The sequence below is a fragment of the Euwallacea similis genome, chromosome 29, assembly GCF_039881205.1.
Source record: "Euwallacea similis isolate ESF13 chromosome 29, ESF131.1, whole genome shotgun sequence".
Lineage (NCBI taxonomy): Eukaryota > Metazoa > Arthropoda > Insecta > Coleoptera > Curculionidae > Euwallacea > Euwallacea similis.
The window spans coordinates 893,102-915,806 of NC_089637.1; the positions used below are offsets into that span (position 1 = coordinate 893,102).

At 33.6% G+C, this 22,705-nt stretch overlaps 1 protein-coding gene across 2 annotated transcripts; it reads left to right on the top strand.

Moving 5' to 3' along the window:
• The first annotated feature begins 5,992 nt into the window (after positions 1 to 5,992).
• Positions 5,993 to 22,569, top strand: LOC136417648 (uncharacterized oxidoreductase YjmC-like). 2 transcript variants are annotated; one of them, XM_066403433.1, is made up of 9 exons: positions 5,993 to 6,264; positions 16,707 to 16,838; positions 16,896 to 17,051; positions 17,105 to 17,293; positions 17,344 to 17,459; positions 20,722 to 20,820; positions 20,916 to 21,111; positions 21,172 to 21,326; positions 21,377 to 22,569. In XM_066403433.1, exons 2-9 carry the CDS (start codon positions 16,721 to 16,723, stop codon positions 21,566 to 21,568), a joined length of 1,221 nt encoding a protein of 406 aa, XP_066259530.1. In that variant the 5' UTR covers positions 5,993 to 6,264; positions 16,707 to 16,720; the 3' UTR covers positions 21,569 to 22,569. The 2 variants fall into 2 exon arrangements, with proteins under 2 accessions (XP_066259530.1, XP_066259531.1); XM_066403434.1 differs by lacking the exon at positions 5,993 to 6,264 and adding an exon at positions 14,639 to 14,657.
• The last annotated feature ends 136 nt before the right edge of the window (positions 22,570 to 22,705 follow it).

Genomic DNA, 22,705 nt, shown 5'->3' on the forward strand with positions numbered 1-22,705 from the left:
CATAATGGTTGTCCAGCACACTATTCGGTAGTAGCACGAGAAGTCCTTAATCATAAATTCAATGATCGCTGGATTGATAGAGCTGATCCGGTGAACTGGCCTGCTAAATCGCCAGAACTCAATTCGCCAGATTTTTTTTGCGAGGTTATCTTAAAGACAAAGCTTATAAACAAGTATCAATGATACGTGACAATATGATTGTGCGTATCAGAAATGCTTGTTCCGAAATTCCAGCAGATGCTTTTCTCAGTTGTGTTCGTTCGTTCGAAATGCGTGTTGGTTCGTTCGAATTGATAAGTGAATTGAAGTTGAAAGCTATCACTTTGAACACTTTAAAAACAAACTGCAAAAAGTTTTTGTTTAGATTGATTTTAAAGAGGATTTCACCAAACATTTTGGTAAATCGCAAATGAAAGGAAAATGAAATTTCGTTGATGACAGCACCGTCTATCATGTATCGAAACAAATGTTCCAGAAAAATTCTACGTGTTTTTTGCCGTAGAATTCGAATCTGCAATAAACCGTAGAGGATGCCATTTAAGAAATCAAAGTTACCCCTCATCCTCCCACAAGGAGGGGCAGAGGGGCACTAATTTTAGCATCAATGTATTTCCCTCATGGAATAATTAAACTTTCATAGTGGACATTTTTTTCGCAGAGCGCTTATTATTCGAGATATTGCAATATTTCAAGTTAAATGTTACACCCTGTGTACATCAAGCAACAAACAGCATGAAAAGGATCTTTATAGTACGATAACGAACTGGCATGAGATAAGCACTCAAACCTTTTTTGGGATTAAATGCTTCAGTGGCAGCAACAATTAAGTTTTTCTGTGGATGAGTTACCTTAGGCAGACTTCTGGAAACGGATTTGTTACCGGTCCTGGATAGGATTCTAAGAGAGACAGTAGGCTAGATGGTTCTTAATATTTACTTTTTTACGCATTCTATATAGTTATTTGTGTGTGCCAATTCAAACAAACAAAGAACAAACTACACTTAATCTTTAAGGGCGAATGTATGAATATTCATGCTTATTGGAAGAGCGAAAATGAAAATTTAGTTGTTACGCAAGAGAAGTAATATTTTTCTTTCTTTTGGTCCATGAGTACTTATAAAACAACATTACCTGAACGTTGATCCGAACGATGCTTTAAAATGTTGGCTCAGAATTAGATTTCCATTGCTGGGTACATATGTGGTGTTTGCCAAGAATAACACGAACAACTAAATATTTTCGATCAATAGCGGATATTTAGAAGTACTAAATACATAATAGATAACAAAGTTTATACAAGAACAATATCACATTATATTAACATATTAATACATAATATACATAAAATTAAACGTATTAACTTTGGAATCAAACGAATTTTAACGTTTTGTGGCAAACTAAAATCTCTATTTCACCGAGTATGCAGAGGATTTTCCAAAATCATAATAAATTAATGGTGAGCATTACTTGGAACCTTTAGACGTCCTCTCAGCGCCAGAAAATGAATGTAAAAGTAAAAATGAAGGGAGCCTAAAGGTAAATGTAAAAAAAATGCAAAAACGACGAATTCTCCATTTGGTCAGGGAGTTTTAAATTGGTTTTCACAGTAAAGGCGTAAAAATGTAGCTATTAGTGACGCCCTATTGCAATCGAACCCAGATAAATTTAGTAAGAGGTGAGTGGAGAGGTTTAAAAGAATTTTTAATTGTGGAAAAATTGTTGGAGAAGCTTCTGTCGTTGATATGGACGTCGTAAAAAACTGGCTGCAAAACAGGTAGTCAATAAATAGAAGGTATTTCAAGAATGAGGACATAGTCAATAGCAATGAAACTGGGTTATTTTACAAGCCGACCCTGACGGAACCTTCAGATTCAAAGGAAGGAGGTGTGCAGGTGAAAAGCTTTTCAAAGGACGAATTATTTTGCTTGTCATGCCAAATCTTACAAGAACAAAAACAAAAGAACATACTCTTTATTGGAAAATCCATAAATCCTCCATGTTTTAAGAATATTGTATAGTTTCCACCAAACTACAAATCCAAAATAAAAAAGCATGGATGACATCGCAGATTTCCGCAAACTAGCTACGGGAATAGGATGCTGAGCTGAACTGTAAAAACCGAAGAATCGAATTATAAGCGGACAACTGCCCTGCACACCCAGATGGCACAAATTTGGACTTGCTATCAAGCACAAATTCCAAATTACACCTTACGGATTAGGGTGTTATTCATAGTTTAAAAAGCAATTATCGGCAACTTCTTTTTTCGAGGATCATAAATTTTTTTGATAAACGCGGAGAAGATCTTAGTATCGATCTTTTGGATGCGAAACGCTTTGTATTCAAAATTTCTAGATGTCGGAAATTATTTTCATCCAGATGACTTGGTGGAATGGTTGAAAGAAACTCAACCGGAAAATAATAGTAATAATATTCCGGACAATTTTCTATATTCCCAAAATAACTTTAAGGTATTGGTGCACGCTATTGAAAATATTGTGATTGTCGAATACCCAATTGATGATGCCATTATCGCTTCTGCCTCTTCTTGGGTTCATGTTTGTGCCCTGGAGGGAGATTAAGATCAAAAGGAATTCATTATTAAGGCGTTAATACCAGTTCGGACTGCATCAAAGGCACTTAAACATATTGAGGATGTTCGGTCCGATGGATGGACCAAATGTGGTTTAGGGTAGAAGTACGAGGACAATCCCAGAAATACCCGACCTGACATATACATGGCGATTTTTTTATTGAAAATTTGCCCATATTACAAAGACTTGACCTTATGCTCAGGTCTTTGTAATATGGGCTTGTGTCTAAAGTTTGAGGGTGCTACGTTGATTTGTGTTTGTTTTGGAGCTGTTTTTAGTGAACGCTTTTGAAGATTTTGTGAACATAGAAAAAATTCGATACATAATTCAATACTTTCATATGAAAAGTCTTAGTCCACTCAACATCAAAGCGGAGTTAGATTCTACTCTAGGGAAATCTACTCCTTCGTTAATAACCGTAAAATGTTGAGTGGCAGAGTTTAAGCTGCCAAGACGAGCTCCGCAAGGGTCGGCCCAACGAGGTGATCACTTCAGAAATTGTGATGAAAATCCACAAAACTGTTTGTATCGCATTTTGACCGAAAAAATGGATATGAGAAAGCTGTGCGCAAAATAGGTGCCGCGATTAGTCACAATTAAACAAAAACAGCGCATATGGGAAGGTTTAAAGGACAAAGTTTCGCAGCGATAAAGCCGAGTTCCTGAATCGATGGATAACCATGGATGGTTTATCATTTCACACCTGAGACGAAAGGAAAGGTGATTGCGTCAATTTTTTTAGGATGCGCATGGAATAATTTTTTTTTACTACCTCTCTAAAGGAAAAACAATAAATGGAGAATATTATACAAATTTATTGCAGCATTTGAACGAAAAAAAAATGAGGAAAAAGCGACCGAATTTCGGCGAAAAAGGGAGACTTGTTTCATCAAGACAACGCATCAATCCACTCTTCCGTCATCGCGATGGCCAAAATCAGTCACCTTGGTTTCGAACTTTTTCCTCGCCCACCCTATTCGTCAGATTTAGCCCCCTCAGATTATTTTCCATTTCCCAACTTGAAAAATTGGCTCGGTGGAAAGAGACTTGCCAATACTGAAGAGGTGGAGACCGAGGCTCATGCCTACACTAATTTGATACATTCGAATCTCCTTACTATAAACAAGATATAGGAGCTATAGAACATCGCTGGGAAAAGTGTAAAGAAGACTATGTTGAGAAATTATGTAATATTTTCCAATTTTTTCTTTTTTTAAGTGTTAGTTGGGGTGCTTCTTGGATTATCTTCGTACCAAGTACGTGGTGCGGCGCAAGGGCCAAATGTTTCATCCTTCCCTGTGCTCAAGTTGTGGTGCGTCCACAAAGTGGAGGCCAAGATACTTTTGGACCGGACATCTTACGTTCAGACCATTCCGAGTTTGCAGTCCCAGAGAACTGTTTGGTTTAAATTAATCATATTTGAAATAAATTTAATTTATTTTAATTATTTTATACCTCTTTCAAATCATACTTTTCCGCACAAATGAGTTCAGGTATTTAAAATCTCATATATTACATTACTTTTAGTCGTCAAAGTAATAATTAAAACTCGGAGCTTATCGAAACTTCACAGTTCTGGCAATAGAACATCTTTTACTTCTAATATTTATCATACTATGTGAGATTGAAAAAAAAACTGAAGGGAGAGCGCAGCTGGTTATAGACAATTTCCATCAGAATTTATGCGTTGCAATTTAGGCATTTTAGGTCGGTTTTAATTATCATATGGAGAATTCCGCATTTAATTATTGAAAACTGGGAAAAGATATTGGATGTTGTAGTTTTGGATACTCAAAAGAATTCCGGTACTTCATACCCTTTTTCGGTCATCGAGAATAAAACTAAAGTTTTAAATATTAGAAAATTTACAATTAACTTCTCAATTTGTGAAAAATCTACATTATGAAATTTTTTACCTTTCTGAGTTGACATGCGGCTATTTGATCATTTTTCTCGACTGTTGGGAAAGCCCATTCAATATAGAAATTTCTGTATACCGGATGACAACGCAACGGGGATAATGCTGCAGCTTTTTTGCATTCACCCAATTTTGAAATTTGGACCGCTTATATAGGATAGCATTGTGATTTTTTTTTGGAAAAATTCTAATCTCCTGTTTCTTCCAGTTTGACAGGTAGCGACCCTAACTTGTAATTTTTAAATGGGACACCTTATATATTTTAGGACATTTTGTATCTACGATAGCACTAATTTGAAATTTTTCTAAAGGAACAAATTTTTAATTGCTTTAAAAATAAACAATTACAAAGCAGTTATTTTCATGAATCGCTCTGTTCCGGGACCATTTTTTTGTTTTTCAGTATTTACTTTAACACAATAACTGCAATACCATTCTTAATAAAAAGATTTAAGGAAAAGAATTACCATTAAAATTTCCTAAATGACCCTATCGTAGGTGAAATGATGTGCTAAGTCCAAAAATGTTAAAAAATACAGTCTAACCGTATGAAACTAAATAGTTAAGGCGACGTCCGATCAAACCAGAACTTTTTCGATATTAATATTTTGTTGAAGTCTTGTATAAATAGTCCGAAGCTCAAATTTTTATATGAAATATCAAAAAAGTTACAGGGTGAACCCACTTTCTGTTGTCACTCGTTATACCTTTGTTTCCATAGTTTCCTAATATTAAAATCAATTGTGATTTTTTTTTAAGCTGCAAACAAAATCAGAAGTCTGTGAGGGGAAAATACCATCCCTTAAGCTCCTTTTAGATTATCCAGTTCTTGTACAGAGTCATCTACTGTAAACTGAATATCCCGCATTTTTTGCTTTCCAGCAGTTAGCAAAAATATTGAATTGGCAATTTGGTGTTTGTCAAAGAACATAATCTTGTTATCACATGGAAAGTTTATTTTGCCCATAGAGCACTTTTGTTGTACTAAAAATCTCAAATTTGCGATGAAATAATTAAAGCTTTGGCATCCTGTAGAGCTTCAACGGAGTAATTGTTTGCCGATTCAAGTTATGTGGAGCACTAAAGGTTTTCTGAGGCACATTCGATACTTTAGTTTTAGAGAGTTTTTAGCTATAATCTCAGTTGGATTAACTATAACATAAACTTGGTTATGGTAGTTTAAAAATTTATTAAATGAATTGAAACGCCCTTTCACTAACCACAACACAGTTTCAAATCAATTACCTGGCATTGAACAAGACGACCCGTACGTAATTCATATGAATCATAGGAAAATTAAAATTAGCTCCACTGCCGATGTCTCCTTCATGTATCCAACAAGCTTGACGGTCAATCCCAGCCAGATGTCCTAATCATGGTAAATTAAAAATAAACCGAAACGTAAATTTAAATCAACATAATCCCGAAGAGTATGTCCGAAATATAGGGTTAGGGAAAGCTCGGAAAAACTACAGGCCAAAGTTTTCCATTCCATTTTCCAATCGTTAACGATGCACGTGCGCTTTAAGTTGTGTCTCCATCACGCGTATTTCCAAGACGTACACACACGGATAACGTCGCGAATTCGCGCATAACCTTCGACGATAATAATTGATAAATCATGCTCATTAGGTCATAAACATGTTAAAATGTTTTATAAATTAGTCGTTTAACTGATATGGACGTTGGTGGTGTCAACTGTAGTGTCGATCTTTGCGATTTGCTGGAGCTTATTGTTGGCATTTGAAACATGTGAGTTTCGCTTGTATTCAAACGATTAATATAATAAAATTGTTATAAAATTGTTATGTAATAACAACTTTATAGACGTTGTAGTGGCTGTGAAGAAGTGCCCAATGATCGATTATTATTCAGACGATGCGAGATGTACTCTGCTGAGAGAAAAGTTCAGTTCTGTATAGTTAAAATGGAGTAATACCCATCCTTATGTAATTTCATTGCTAATTGCTTTTGGAATCTACTTGAACATGACTAGACTCCGCGCGAAGCGCAATTTAATTCCTCAAAGCAGATTGTTTTCCTATATAATCGATTATTAACATAATGAATCTAAATACTACGGATGATCAGAGAATCCGACATAATAAGGTTAATTATTATTCCCTTAAGTTTATATTGATTTTTTTTTAATATTTTAATTTTAAAAACATTTTTTATGTATTTAAATTCCGAAATAAAAATCCAGAAAAATAAATAAGAAATAAATGTTTGAATTCTGAAACTGAATAACTAATATTGAATCTTTAAGGTCGTAGGTTCATAACGCAATAAGCAAATAATAATAAGTAAAATTAAATTCTTATCTTGTTATTCCTCAACAATAAAATTATAGCTCGACAGCTAACTAACAATATAATATTACACAGTAAAACAAATAAATTGATAATAAGTACCGAATAACCTGCTTAAAATTTTGCTGAAAAATTTGGCCATGAGCATAGGAATGTCAAGTTGAAATGATGAAATGCGCTGTTTTCTCATCTTAACTACACGTTATCGATTACGGTATGAAATATTTCAGGCAATTATTAGTTTAACACGTGAGAAATTTAATGGAATTGAATTTAATGAACCCATTTTAGCCGAGCTCGTTCAATACACGGTGTCCCAGAAACAATTGTACAAACGAGTACTTGATGTTAGACGGTAAAATACTAGAGCGATTAAGCTTAACCTGCCTTATGCAAAAGTTGCATGTTTTCATTCTACAGGGTGTTGAAGTAATTTCTTCTATTCTGTGACCAGGAATAAATCTCACAGTTTTTATTTACGCATTGAAATTGCTCGTAAGGGGGGTTTTTGGATACGATGAATTTATTTAAAAATGGGTCTCAAGCCAGCTGATAGGTGCAAAAACGGCATTTTTTTTTTAATCTTTAAATAACTTGAATATTTTTGCTAGTCCTGAAACTACAGTTCGTTCTACATCAACAAAATATTCTGCAAAGAAATTCGGAAAACGATTTTCTAGGTAATTTTAATTAAATTGCTCCATTCATTTTCAATTTTTTGTTAATAATAATTTCTTGATGCACCCCGTCCGCCAGGTAAAATGCGAAAATAATATATGTAATTTGTATTTAGTTGACCAATAAATTATACTATTATGCTATTATTTGAAACAATCAAGTTTATAATAAAAAAGAAAACATTCCAGATGTCTGAAAAATGTCGCCTCTGTGGCCTTTTACTATCTAGTATCTTGTTATGCAAACAGTAGTGACTTATGATTCTTAAATCATTAGCAATGCATTGAAAATCTTAACTCAAAATCTCGAAAACGGTTGGAGATATGAGTTTTTTTTGCAGAATGCTTTCTTGATGTAGGAAAATTGAAAGTAGAATGAAAACGAGCAATTTTTTTAAGTATAATTAGCTGAATCGCTCTATCCTTTTATCTGCTAGCATGCTATACTCATTTGTGCTAATGTTTCCGGGACACCTCGTGTAACATTAAATAGCGACATTAGGCCACAGCTCGCTGCAAAATTTAAAAAAAAAGTAAGAAATAACACAAGCTGTATTTGTTTGGACTAATTACAGAACATTACAGAGCTGACTAATGGTTTACTGATTATGTACTTATTAGATTAACGTAGAAATTAACATTTTGTTAAGAGTTAGCTTTTGAATTTCGCGGTACCTTGTGGTCCAAAATAGCCGCCATCGTCCGCATTTTACATATTAAATGACTTTAATTTTCAGAAGTTAATGATCTTAATCGTAAATGTATAAAATGCTTTATATTTAGAAATTATAATGAGAGTCTCAGCAACGGCCAAGTATATTTATGAAAAAGTAGTCATGATTTATTTTATATTTAAAATACACGTGCTGTTTTTAAAGTGTAGGCGATACAATTTCAAAATATTGGAAGTTCAAATTAATTCGGTCCGTTTTTTTTGTGTTGAAAAATGCATTTATTTTGAAACAAAATAAATGAGCAGATCAATCAAGGTATTAACCATCGCTGGCTCCTACTTTTTCCCATTTCTCAGACAATTTTCGAATTCCATATCGGAAAAATGACTCGTTTTTTGAAGTCATCCAGGTTTGGAGCCAATTTTCAATTTCTACGAAAGAAGTGAACCGGGAACCTGTAAAATCATGCTGCATCCGTCGAAACAACCAGTAATCACTAGGAGCAATATCCGGAGAATACGGCGGTTATGGTAAAAAATCCCATTTGCGCATTTTAAAATATTTTTTACGACTTTTGCGATATGTGGCCGAACGTTGTAGTGCTAAAAAATAACCTTCTCGTGTTTATGCTCGTATTCCGGCCAATTTTCTCGCAGTGCACGACTCAAACGAATCATTTGTAGCCGATACCGATCTCCCGTAATAGAATCGCCGGGTTTAAGAAGCTCATAGTAGACAACGCCCTTTTGGTCCCACTAGATACAGAGCATAATCTTCGAACCATGGATATTCGGCTTTGGTATTGATGTTGAGGTTGGTGGTAACGATTAACCGGGCTTAGCGTAATTTTTTTTTTTTGGGGTTGTCGTAGAAGATCTACTTTTCATCTTCAGTCACAATCCGATGTAAAAAAACTTTTCTTCGTTGTCTTTGAACCAGCTGCTCGCATACTAAAAATCGCCTTTCAATGTCTCTCTGTTTCAATTCTTAAGGTATCCAACTCCCTTGCTTTTGAATCATCCCTATTGCTTTCAATCGTGCCGAGACGGCTTGGTGAGTAACTCCCAATGATTCTACAAGCTCCTCTTGCGATTGACTCCGATCTGCATTGAGTAATGCCTCTAATTCTTCGTCTTCGAATTTTTTCGGCTGTCCAGAGCGAGGCTTGTCTGCAACGCTAAAATCACCATCCTTGAATCGTCGAAACTATTCCCTACATGATTTATCACTTGGAGCAGAGTCACCATAAGCTTCCATAAGTATTCGATGGACTTCAGATGCACTTTTTCCCAATTAAAACAGAAAAGTAAAACTTCCTGCAAATGCTGCTTAGTTAACACAAAATTCGACATTTTAAATGAAGTACAAAATAAGGTTATTATATGAAATTCAAATCGATTTTAATTATTTATTATTGCTAGATTCCTAATCTTTTGGAAAATATTAAAAGCGGCGCGCACTATGAACCAGTCATGCGCCTGAAGATATCTTTTGAAAATGGACCGGATTAATTTGCACTCCCCATAGTAAAAGAAAGATTTTTTTTAAACTGAAACAGTTTAGAAAACATTTATCACATACCAGTTAATAATTTCGGAGAAGTTTGGGAATTATAAAACAACAAAGTTAAACAAGTTCCCAAATTGTCATAATTTCGTGAGAAACCATTGGAAATTGAATCATATTAATTAATAATCTAATTAAAAATTAGAATGTGATCATTTGTTCGCCAACGTCATAACGTATAATTTTTTGTTAAAGACCCTAAAAATGCACATTAAAAAAAATGTACCTAATCACATATGTGCAAGTTTGCCTATGAAAACGCATTTATGTAATTTTTAAAAATGTTCTGAGTGTCAAATTTGCTCTTGTTCTTTCGTGGGTAAAACTAAAATTTTACTCATACCTCACGATCGCTTTGCTTTTTGCCTCCCGAACATTAACATTATTAATTATTATTATTGATTTTTACCTTGTGCCAGTAGGTTTATAAGCAACCGGTTGCATTGTTAGTCACCTATTTCAGCATCAATTAAACGGCCACAATGTTTTCCGCGAACAATCGGTAAGTATACTAATTAAAGTTTATTTCAAATACTTAGACCACCATTGAGTAACTGTTACCTCCATTACCATATTTCACTTAACTGAAACTTGAAATATAAATATTTGCATTTTTTCCTAATCAATACCAACCTTTAGTTTATAACATCAGTAATTGCTATTTTGCTGCATATTAAAATACCTGAACTAAACAATAGAAAAATCTCACTCGATCAGTTTTTAACATGCTAAAAACTGCCCAAGGGCAAACAAAAAAATGAATCAAACACTGTTATCACCTGTTCAACAATACACAATAAAAATTCGCATTAGAATAAAAACAATGGGCACTGTAAATTCTATAGAGCTTTTAAACATTTGATAAGAAGTACAGATAAAAATAATAAGGAATTAGAATTTGTGCGTAAAGGTCTTTACATCTAAACCAAGAAAATGGTTCCAGGTTCAAGAGAAAATCGACTTATGGGTAAAATAACCTGGACTGTATCAAGTAGTTATGAATATTCGACTAAAGAAAACATATGAATAATAATGCGTAATTAAAGAACCTCCAATTTATCCAGTTGCTGAAACCACCAACCAGAATGCTATACATAGGTGATGTTTAGAGGCTTTCCCACTTAGTACAAGATTTGTTACCAAAAAAACGTGAAAATATTTAAGTACAGTGAAAAAAGCAAATTCCAGGGTATTCTAAGGGGTGGAAATTTCAGTTGAAATCTTTGCTCCTATCGAACTTGTTTTAGAACACCCCCTATATCTGATTAATTCTGAATGGTAGATTGCTGGTATTCCGAATTGATAAACTGAAATTGCTTGGAATCATAAAATATTATGATTTGCCTTTTTTTTTATTTACCTACTATCATTTTGTTTTGATCACTCGAACCCCAATTTCTTGTAAATACCCCTCTTTGATAATGTCTTTAGGAACAGATATTCTAAACTCCCCGAAAGAGTGTAATGGAACTTCGCGAAACAAAACTCGAGAACACTTTTGGCAGATATTCATCCCACTCGTTATGACATACGGAAACCTTAATCATTTACAAAACTCAAGATCTTGGGATTAAAGCGACATTTCAATAGAGAGAGCCGAATTTTTAAAGTGCCAGAGTTATGAGGGAGGTTACGGAATTCCAGGAGCGTCTAATTATACGATTATAATGGTCCTTTTACAGGCTTCGAGTTATCTTAAGTACTAAATCTGGGGGTCAGTATCCATAGGCGTACTCCGGTTTCAGGCAATTAACAAGACAATCCACAGATGGCAACTTTCTAAATCCTTAAACCGTAACGTTAAGAGAATACAGAAAATTATAGTTTACGGGGGTGTTGCAGCTATACTGATTTTGGCCAAACGTGGATGTTTTAGACTTTCGTCTTGACAAGGAAAAAGAGTGAAAGTTTTTTATGCAGGATAATCCTTATTGGAAGATAATGAATTCCCAACATATGGCCATCCCGGGCATATCACTAAAATAGTGGAATACATAGGCGAAGCCTAAGGGTACATTACAAGATTAATATGGATGATTTTTTAACAGATTGCATTGTCTGATTATATTTATCTACTTTTCTATGTAATTATGAGATTCACTTCCTAATGTGCATGCTGGAAATTATCATCGCGACCGTATGAACAGCTAACTCAAAATTATTTCCATGTAGCTTATGAACCTATTGAAAGACCTGTTGTGCAAAAGTTATCGTTCTGCTGCATTTTTGGACATTCTTGAGACACAAAACAACAATTTTTGGTAGTTTTTTGTATTTATCTGTTTCTCGCTGCACCTGCCCATATGTTGACCCCATACGTTCTGAAAACCGTATTAACAGGTATTACATCAGTAATTGAACGATACTTATATTATATGTGATTAAATTTTATAATGTGGATGTTATTGAAATCCATGTGAAAGTTGAAACGTGAAACATTTTTGGGGCCTTCATCGGCCAGATTCTTGGTTCAAGAAAGTGGAACAGTTTACGGGAGTGACCTTTAACTGACATATGTTTGTAAGCCTTGATAAGAAAGAGATTTAATTGAGATTAAGTTATTCTAAAATCATTTTCGAAAACGTTCAACTATCTTCTTTCGATAATCTGGTCCCAAGTCTGGCGCATTGATAGTCATATTATCCGATAAAAGGGTTAAGCTGTATTTAGTTGAGAATTAGACAATAAAAACTACCACTTGCTGGTTATAAATTTTGTGGATGTTTTCAATTCTACTTAATATTGCATTCATCCATTTTGTAAATTATTGCAAATCCTGCCACTTAACTCAACCAACAAAAGTAATTTTCCGCCTTAACTTCTCAATACCTGAAATCCTCAAACTAGTTGTTTTTGTTTACCTTTTTCTCAAACTCTTTTTTGCCCTATATTTTTTATAATCAATAGCATGACTAGAAAGCAGATCGAATTATTCCATTTTTTAATTTTTGCTTCTTTCGTATTCACTCCTATGACTTATTTCTATAACAACTTTGATAGTTTTCAAATATCAACGAAAGTCAAAAAAATACTTTAAAATTTTATTATTTTGAATTTAGTAAGGGAAAGGTCATTGCTGAAACAAGCGCACTTACTCAGAAAGTAAATTTAGAGCCATTCTGTCCAAAAATAGGTAAGCTTTTTATCCATTTATTCCATATATTGTCTTTGACTCACATTTCAAAACGAAACCTAATTTTTTTGCTTAATTTCTTCAATTATCCGTCTAATTTTGTAACTATTTTTGCTCAGTTTCATTCTTAACCTATCTATAATAATGAATCACAACCAGAGGAATGACCACAAAGCAGATTTCCTTGCGAATTTTTATTTTATAATTTTACTACTTATTTCATGTATCTAGTTTTGCGTAAACATTAGAAATTCGAAATTTAAAGCAAATTGAAATTTTCTAAGCAAGTGCTGAGCAACATGCTAAACTATATCTGCTCAAAATTAATTTTCTTATGACATGAATTTGAGCTAGTTTCCTTATCTTTAATTTATTTTTATTCCTTAAATTTGACATTTTGTTTCTCCTTTGTTATTGTTCTAACTTTAAAATTGAAGAGATATCAAAAAATAGTTTAAAGTATCGAAAAATATAGAAATAGACACCTCTAGAAAATTACTTAAATTAAATGTTCTAAAGTCGAGCCAAACCTAAACAATTTAGATTAAAAATCTCTAAATATCCTAAATATGTCTTTAAAAATTTGAAATTATGCGTATCAAGTATTTATCTTTTTTGAAAAAGGAATAGTAGGGCCACGCTGAAGACGGCACCAAAATTAAAATCAGATGAAAAATGATTTTTTTCCTCATAATTCCCCACATATTGACTGTATCAAATTTTAATTAAATAGTTATTTTATTAACTTAATTTTAGAATTATCTGGTAAATAATAATATTAGAGTTATCTTGAAGGGAAGTCGACAATACTAAAAAAAAATGAAATATCCGACTTTTTCACCCTGAGTGTAAAGTTTCTTAGCCCCCTTAAAGGGTTCCTTTGAAATTTTGTTCGAAGTTCCTTTCATAAGAGATTAATACTGTGTTCCAAAATTTGTTGGAATTTCCAAATTCTTAATTTTTGCAATTCTTTTAAAACTTCGATGAAATTGGCCTTACATGAAGTACGATAAACTTCAGCTGGTTTCATTATCCGTATAACTCTGTTCCTTACTTAACTTTGATACTCTATATCTTTTTTAATGTAAATGAAGGTTTTGAACGAAAATAAACTATCTTGCCATCAAGTTATGTCTAATGATTTCTTCACCATCTTTCTGTTAAAAATAATGGCTCCTTCATCATGGCTTACTAAAGCTTGAGATTACCTTTTGTTGATTTTCTACATTTAATTGGCATATTTTGTAAAGGAGAAGAAAGGTAAAGGAAATGAGAAATTTCCTAAGATAGAAGCACCTTTTCAAACAGAAGTATTGAACATGCTCTTATTTGGTACAGTGTGTGAGTATACCAATGTCGCAAATTTCAGTATCAGATAAAAGTAACGAATTATTATTTATTGTTTACATATATAACTATTTGAGCTAGCTATATTCCTAGTAAATCTCCATATAATATAATAATCTGCAAAATATTTACATAATTCACATAAGTACACGTTCTGTGTGATTCTAACCTTGACGAGCAATAAATAGAATTCACATGCATCTACATATTAACGAACCGACAAGTCGGATAGATGTACATTTTCATTGTTTAATTCGACAAATCGTGACCATATGGTACCTAATCAGATAGAGTTTGCTAGCGTAATAACAACAAAAATACAGAAAGAAAGAAAAGAAGGGCGACAGAAAAATCAAATGGAAGTATAACTTTATATAACCTTGTAATATTCAATTGGATTGGTAGATGTGGGTGGAGAATTTGGGTGAAACTTCAGGTAAGGGTGGTGTTTCTTCAATTTCACTAAAGGTAGCATTTAGGTGTAAATGATTTAAGCTAATTATAACAATTTCTTAGCATTTTCTAAAACATGAATGTTAAAAAATTCTTTTAACATGCTCTTACCAGAAATAACCATGAATGTCAAATATTAAAGGATACAGAGAGGTATTTTCCTGATGGTTCTTCCAGAGAAGTGTTATATCTACGGTGGTTAGCCGTGAGGTTAAACAAGGTGATTCGGGAGGAAGTACGTATTGGGTGATTCAAAATAAGAATAAAAGTTCGTACATACGTGGGTCCTATTCTCAACCATAACAGATATACAAGGGTAAGTTCAACGTTTTCATTAAATGTACTAAATTATCATTTAATGATTATTAATAAAACACATTGGCTAATAATTTTCATAAATATCACCGTTTGCATCTAAACATATGTCCGCTCTCGGATGAATAAATCTAGTCGCTCTGTGAATGGAATCTGGTCTGTTTCTGATAATTTCTGCTGCATTTATTATACAGTCGGGTAATGTATTTCTGATATCTATTTTAGTTACGTATACTAAAGATTTAAACCATACCCAAAGACAAAAATCTAGGGGATTAAGGTCTGGCGACCTAGGTGGCCAATTATGTGGACCGCCTCGACTAAACCAACGATTTGGAAAATTGTTGTTCAAAAAATTTTTCATTTGTAAACAGTAATGCGAAGAAGCGCCATCATGGTGGAAATACATTTTTTGTTGTACATTAAGTGGAACATCTCTCAACTGGTTTGGTAAATCCTTCTCTAAAAAATATAAGTATCCTTGTCCCGTAAGGTTACCATTGAATATGAATTGACCGACTAATCGATGATTGAGCATGCTACACCGCACATTAATTGAAAATCTATGTTGAAAATTGTTATAGTAGTGTGAGGATTTTCATCTGACCATCGATGTTCATTGGGAAAATTATTTATACCGTCACGAGTGAACTGCGCTTCATCAGTGATCAGAACATACTTATTCAGTCGTCGATTTTCATTAACCCAATAGCAGTATTGAATCCTTAACGCAAAATCACCATCTTCCAAATGTTGAACTCATTGTGCATGGTATGGATGTAAACCATTAAAGTGAAGAGCCCTCAAAGCGGAAGTTTGTGGCATTTGGAAAATACTAGCAAGTCTCCCTGTACTTATGCTTGGATCATTTTCGATGGCATCAATGATAGCCTCTTCTTGTTCTACATCAAGTCTCGGTTCTCGCTCCGATGCAATTCTTGCACTTGGCAATATACCAGATTCTCCAAGTTTTGTAAAAGCTCTTTGAAAAACTTTTCTATTTGGTACTTTCCGACTCGGAAAACGACGCCGATATTCGGCAACTGCTTGATATGTGTCTTAGTTGCAAAAGCCATAAATAAATACCACATCTGCATATTCTTGATGGGAAAATGTGGGAGACGTGATCAATTGTTTAAAAAATTGTTGTAAAAAATTAAAAGCAATTAGATAATAATAAATCTTAACCTCACGGACTCAGACTTAGTTGCTTAGCAATACTGAACAATAAATCATTAGAGGCTATGCATAGCGCTCTATTATCGGAGAGCGGACATTTGTTTAGATGCAAAAGGTGGTATTTGTGAAAATTATTAGCCAATGTGTTTCATTAATAATCATTAAATGATAATTTAGTACATTTAATAAAAATATTGAATTTACCCTTGTGTTTCTGTTATGAATGAGAATAGGACCCACGTATAGAGGAACTTTTATAGTTATTTTGAGTGACCCAATACGTACCTGAAATATTGGTAATTCCTCCTGAATCACCCTGTATGTACGTCATCACAACGTTATTTGTTCTCATCTTTTAATAAATAATTTTTTTAACCTACCCAGCGATCCGAAGTTTGTAAATTAAATCCCTATCTCAGCTCTGTTGCATCACTTGCAGTCTTTGGATCATTAACTACTTACTCTTTAATTACCTCTTATACAGGCTGACTATATCAATCACGATTCAGAAAATAGTTTGTTTTTTTTTTTGTTTCAGAATAATTAACATAAATGGCCCTTCGTTCTCTAAGAATAGTGAAAAGACGACAGCAGTGCCACTGTGCTTTTATCAACAATGAAACGAAGGAAAATGTGTTTAAACTGTACCAAAAAGCGCAATATTCTACGGGTAAGATGATTTGTAACATTACAGAACAATAATTGATTTGTTTCTCTTACTATTTAGGGCCTAAATTAATAACCCCAATAAATGAGGCAAAAAGATTTATGAAGGACTGCTTTTTGGCCGTGGATACAACTCCAGAGAACGCAGAGACCGTTTCCTGTAATCTACTGGAAGCTGATTATAGGGGTCATTACAGCCATGGGATGAATAGATTAGGTAACGAGTTCAGAAAAAAATGGTGAAATATTCTGCATTGTTTCTTGATCCAGAAATGTATATACGCGATATCCAAGATGGGACTACAGATGCGAAGGTAAGCCCTCTAGTACTAAACGAGACAGTAGCCACTGCTTATCTGGATGGCAAAAATGGTCTAGGAGCGGTGATTGGGAAAAGAGCTATGGAAATCGCCATTGCTAAAGCTAAGGACGTGGGAATAGGTTTTGTTGTCGCAAAGGGTACTATAACGTTGCCTTCACTGGCCTTGTTTAGCCAATATTTCCATTAGGATCGAATCATTATGGAATCGCCGGCATGTACGCTCTCCAGGCAATACAGCAAGGACTGATAGGTTTCAGCGTTACTAATACGTCTCCATTAATGACTCCAACTAGAGGAAAACAGGTACCGTGTTAAAATACGATTTTAAACTCGTTTCATAATGGCTCTCCCTGTGTTTACACACAATATTAGTAATATCTCCCCATAGCTACAATAGTAATTAAAGGGATTATCGCCAAATACCAGTGCACAATTCGGTAATCCCTGAATTTGCATTTCACGTGTTGCGATAACCGAATGAATGCAATTTCAATGTCCTCACTTTATGCTCAAACGATGCTCAAGTACGAATATGTTCCAGATAAGTAGCCCTTTGAATTGCTTTATAGAGGCATAGAAATTACGGTGGTTGATAAAGTACGAGCTCATACATTCCTATGTCGGGATTTAGTGGATCATATGAAATGCCGAAATACGAGTACTAGAGATGCAGAACTTGAAGATGACCGTTTAATTCGGCTTACATATCAGATAATTAACATGGAGAAATGTGCACTTAATGCACTGATATGCGTGTGAAATCAACTTTGCCGTGATAGTGTGCGAAGGCATTTGAAACTCTAAACTATGAACTAATAACCATCATGAGGGTTTAGCCTTCTGGACTTGATTTTAATGAATGTACGTACTTATTTTTTGCTGGGTGCTGATTTGGTTTCCTCCTTCTCATGGGGTAGTTTTGTGAACCAAAAGTGTCTTTCTCGCCCTCAATTTTCATCTCTAATATGCAGTCTGACCAAAATGAAGATATCCAGCTTGTGGATTGCGTAAATGGTAATAGATGCGAGTAGAGTAAGAGTGAGGGTAGCTTGACGATGCAAACCCATCTGTAAAATTATTTTGTTTTTTTTAGGTATTCTACCGAAATTTTAACATTTTCCCCGAGATATGGTAAGAGATTAATGGAACTACAATCAGTTTTCCATTACAGTTTTTTATAGGCCTCTTTTGCAACATCCTTTTTGATGTAAAATAACTGACAGTATCAGACTTCGTAAAAATATATAAGTTATCGCCACTGATAAAAAAAATCGATTTTTGTACCTCGGTAAAATTCATCTATCAACTAACTTGAAAGAGATATTTTAGCGAATTTATCATACCCAAAAACTTCTCTTATAAGCAATTTCAGGTGGATAAATAAAAAAACTTGAGAAAAAATTACTTCGACACCCTGTAGAATTAAAACTAGCAACTTTTGTATAAGGCATATTTTGGTGAATTGCTCTAACTTTTTTTCCTATGGAACTCAATACTCATTTTTATCATTGTTTCTGGGGCAACCGATATACGAGCAACAACTGATATTTTAAAAATTGTAAAATATCAGTAAAATCACTCACACTTTGTGCAAGCACCTTCTCCCAAATATCTTACTGAGGATGACAAAAGTTTCGTTCATTCGCCTCCAAAAATTCCATTCCACCTTTCACTTATTTAATTTATAAACACTTTCGATGAATAGAGTGAGCATCGAAAAACTGCCTTTCCTCCGTTCTAACTTCTCAATGAATTGACAATCGATTTTAAATTTCGAATTAAGAGCCCAAAATACTATTTTTTGACGTAAAGCTGACAGCTGTAGGTGTGAAAATGGCGGTTGGGTGCCATTTTGTATTAATTTTTTTAATGAAATAAACATCAGTTCTTTTGAATAATGAACTTGAAGAATTTGAATGTCGAATTGTTGTTCATAATTTCTCAAATTTTAATTATTTCATTGTAATTGCTCATTAAAAAGTAAATATTTGAACTAAACATAAATTAGTTGTATTTGTAATTGTATTGTTATTTTATAATATTCTTAGGTTCATTTCTGCATGACGATTTATTTTCTTGAAATGAGAAAGTTAATTTCTTCGTTGCAGTTTGTATAAAAATAAAATATATAAATTTAAAAAATTAATACAAACTGTGGCTCAGTCATCTTTTTGAAACCTTGAGCTGTGGGATTTACGTCAAAAAGAGTATTTTATGCATTGCAATATGCTTAAAATTTCCAATCATGTGAGGTACCTAGTTTCAACCTGAAATTGTAACTGAAAAGTTCAGTCAATAAATGATTATATTTGAAGGAAGAATATTTAGTCAGTTCTTAAACGCTTAAGTGGTCTCTCAATGTTAACTTTTTAATAATTAACTTCCAATTTTATCCATTTTTCAGTATTCAGAAATAAACATTTTTAAACTTCGAAACGACGAAGTAATGAAAAATAATTGTTCGGCGTATAAGAGACTTCCGCTGAATTTTATACTTATAAACAAAACTTAGCTCTCCATATCACTAAATTACTTAACTTAATTTAAACCTTAAAGAAAGGCTAGAGAACGTTATTAACTCATTTATGGACGCCCCTGGCTCTTAGCATCCAGATAATATGATCAAGATATTTTTCGAAAGAAGGTCGTTATTTGGTTATATTATTTAGAACAAGCTACAGTATGAAGGAAATCTTATAACAATTTTCCCCGAAAGTACCTCCATAAAAAGATATAGTCCACCACGAACAGGGGCTCCAAGATTACTTTTTCTAAGTCATTTCTCAGTCACTGAATATAAAATTATGAAATCTTGTAGACATTAACAAAAAAACGAAACAAATGTTTAGCAAAAAAGTTAGTTTTGAGTTTCACCAATGCAGTGAACTGCCACACATTACTGAATAAATTTTAAGAAAAGAGGTGCGTCACTGTCTAATTTGCTCTGAAAATAAAAACTCTTTCCGAGTTCCTGGCGCAAAACATTTTGTAGCATACAGTCAACGGGGTGTATAACATTTAAGGAAATTAAGTTTGGGAATACCCTACTTTTTTGGGACACCCTGTATATTTGCTTATCATTTTGAAGCATCACTGGTTTCTACAATTCTCGTACTTAGCTTTTTCCTCTCACTCTAATGATAAAATAGATAATACCTAGCGACCTATGACACGTTATTAGGACACCCTATATATAAGTAATTGACTTTCTATTCAATCCTGGAGATATCGATTTATATCGCCTTTAACGAAATTATTTCAGTTCTGTGAAGGTTTGACCACCACAAATAGGGGCTCGAAAATGATTGGTTCTGTATCATTTCTTAATCTTTGAAGATGAAATTATTAAATCTTGAAGTGACTAACATTAATGACATTAACTTAATTAAAAACAGTGAATTTAAAAGAAAGGGGTGGCGCATGTTCAGCAGAAAATTTAATTTTGTGTCCCGCCAATGTCTATTGTCCCGTTTGCTCTAAAAATAAAAACTGTCTGCAACTTATTCAAATATTTTACCTCTAACGTTCCTTTCTTGCGTTATTCATGTTGCGTGGTTCCTTATAGGCAACTTTGGGTACGAATCCATTATCGTTGGGAGCTCCGGCAAAAAATGGCGATAGCTTTGTGCTTGATATGGCCACCACGGCAGTTGCATTAGGAAAAGTAAGTTAGTTCCAAGTATAATAAATCGAAACATAGCTATTGGCATAGTACACCTTTCATTTAATCTGATTGCTCCCATTTTGCTTAACGTCTAGATCGAAATAGCCCGAAGAAAAGGGGAACCGATTCCTGAAGGATGGGCATTAAATGACGAGGGTTTGCCCGAGAGCAATCCGACGATTGCCTATAAATCGGCAAAACTGATGCCCCTAGGGGGCTCCGAAGTCAATTCAGGGTACAAGGGATACGGATTGGGGATGTTCGTCGAAATACTCTGCGGCGTTTTGTCAGGTAAAGTAAGTTATCTCTTTTTAATTCGTCATTTTCAGTGTAATTTATTACACCTTTAAGGGTCTGCTTATGGGCCTCATATCAGACGCTGGGGGGCTTCCCATAAATTAGCTAACTTAGGGCAGACATTCATGGCAATTGACCCTCAAGTTTTCTGTCCGGGGTTCGACGACAGATTGCAAGACCTCATGACGTATTTGAGGAACCTCGACCCGGTATATTGATGATGTCAAGTTCTGGCAAAGGTATAAAACTTTAATTTCAGGTGGACCGTAACAAACCAGTTTTGGTTCATGGAGACAAGGAGAAGAAGCATATGGAAAAAGTGGGCTTGGAGGGTGGTTTGAGATATGTGGAGAATCAGCACAAGACTAATACCAAGTTAGCAGAAGAATTAAAAATTAAGCCTATGGTGTCTAACAGTGTGAATTTATCTGGGGATGACCACGAAGATTAATTTGACACTCTCGCGTTTTGGTAAAAAATAATAAAATGATAAGCAAAATTAGTAACTTTAAGCGAATAATTGTCATCACTTACTAATGCATTGGTTTCGAACGAGGATATATTTTTGATATATTTTTTTAACCATAAATTTGTAGTTATCACAGTTTTTATAAAATAAAAACAAATACATATATCATATTCCAATAACGTTACGTTCATAAAAGAGCTGTACCCATTCTCAAAGAAACTGTGATAACTATAATTTTCCTGAAGAGGACAATAATTTTTAAATGCGTTTGTAAGAACTGAACGAGAAACATGTTTTTTTCCTGATACCAATTTTAATTTTTCGAATACCCATGAAAAGATAAAAATTTTTAAAAATCGCACAAAAATGAGTATGAAAATATTCACCTATATGTGTTCACGTTTATGCAAATTGGCATTCCAGAGATATGTCTGAAAGGGTGTTTAAGGAGATTAATTATTATTTTTGCATATTTTTTTTATAGTGTTAGTTATTATTTTGACCAGCATTTTAACTTTAATATTATTCATTAGGCATGTAATATTCTATTTAAAAGTTAAAAAGTAGACACATCACGTTTTAAATTTTCCAATATGAAAATGAAAAAGCAAAATTACTTTTACGTGAAATCTTATTTCAGCATTTTTCTATCTTGAAATTAAATATTTTGTATTTTTGATTTTTGTCTAGTAATTTGAAATAAAAGGATCAATATAAAGTCATATTAATGGAATGTAGTTTGGAAAATTTTAGCTTTTAAAGGCAATTATTTTGGCAATGTAAATATAATTATTACAAGTAGAATATTTAGAATAGCATAGTGTTAAACGATCAATATACTAGTATAAATTCTTTCTTTTATGAAATAAGATAAATACTTTTTGGCAATAGAACTTTCTCAACAATGAGAAATAAATCCTCTTAATACTAAAAGACAAAGTTTGTCACTGCAAACATGTTTTAATGGGCTGTTGAAAATAAATTATACCAATTGTGGCTTATGTGTTTTATCATTAATGTTATTGACATTCACTCTACACCATTAAGAGCTCATAAACGGTACGAAACGCGAAGGCGGTTAAACTGCGACATATTTACTCATTATTTGTGTGGGATCAA

Bases quoted from the DNA above. Each gene is read 5' to 3' on its own strand.
- LOC136417648 (XM_066403433.1), top strand. From the start codon at position 16,721: ATGGCCCTTCGTTCTCTAAGAATAGTGAAAAGACGACAGCAGTGCCAC. The intron at 16,839-16,895 runs GTAAGATGATTT...CTTACTATTTAG, and splicing joins AAAAGCGCAATATTCTACGG to GGCCTAAATTAATAACCCCA. The intron at 21,327-21,376 runs GTATATTGATGA...CTTTAATTTCAG, and splicing joins ATTTGAGGAACCTCGACCCG to GTGGACCGTAACAAACCAGT.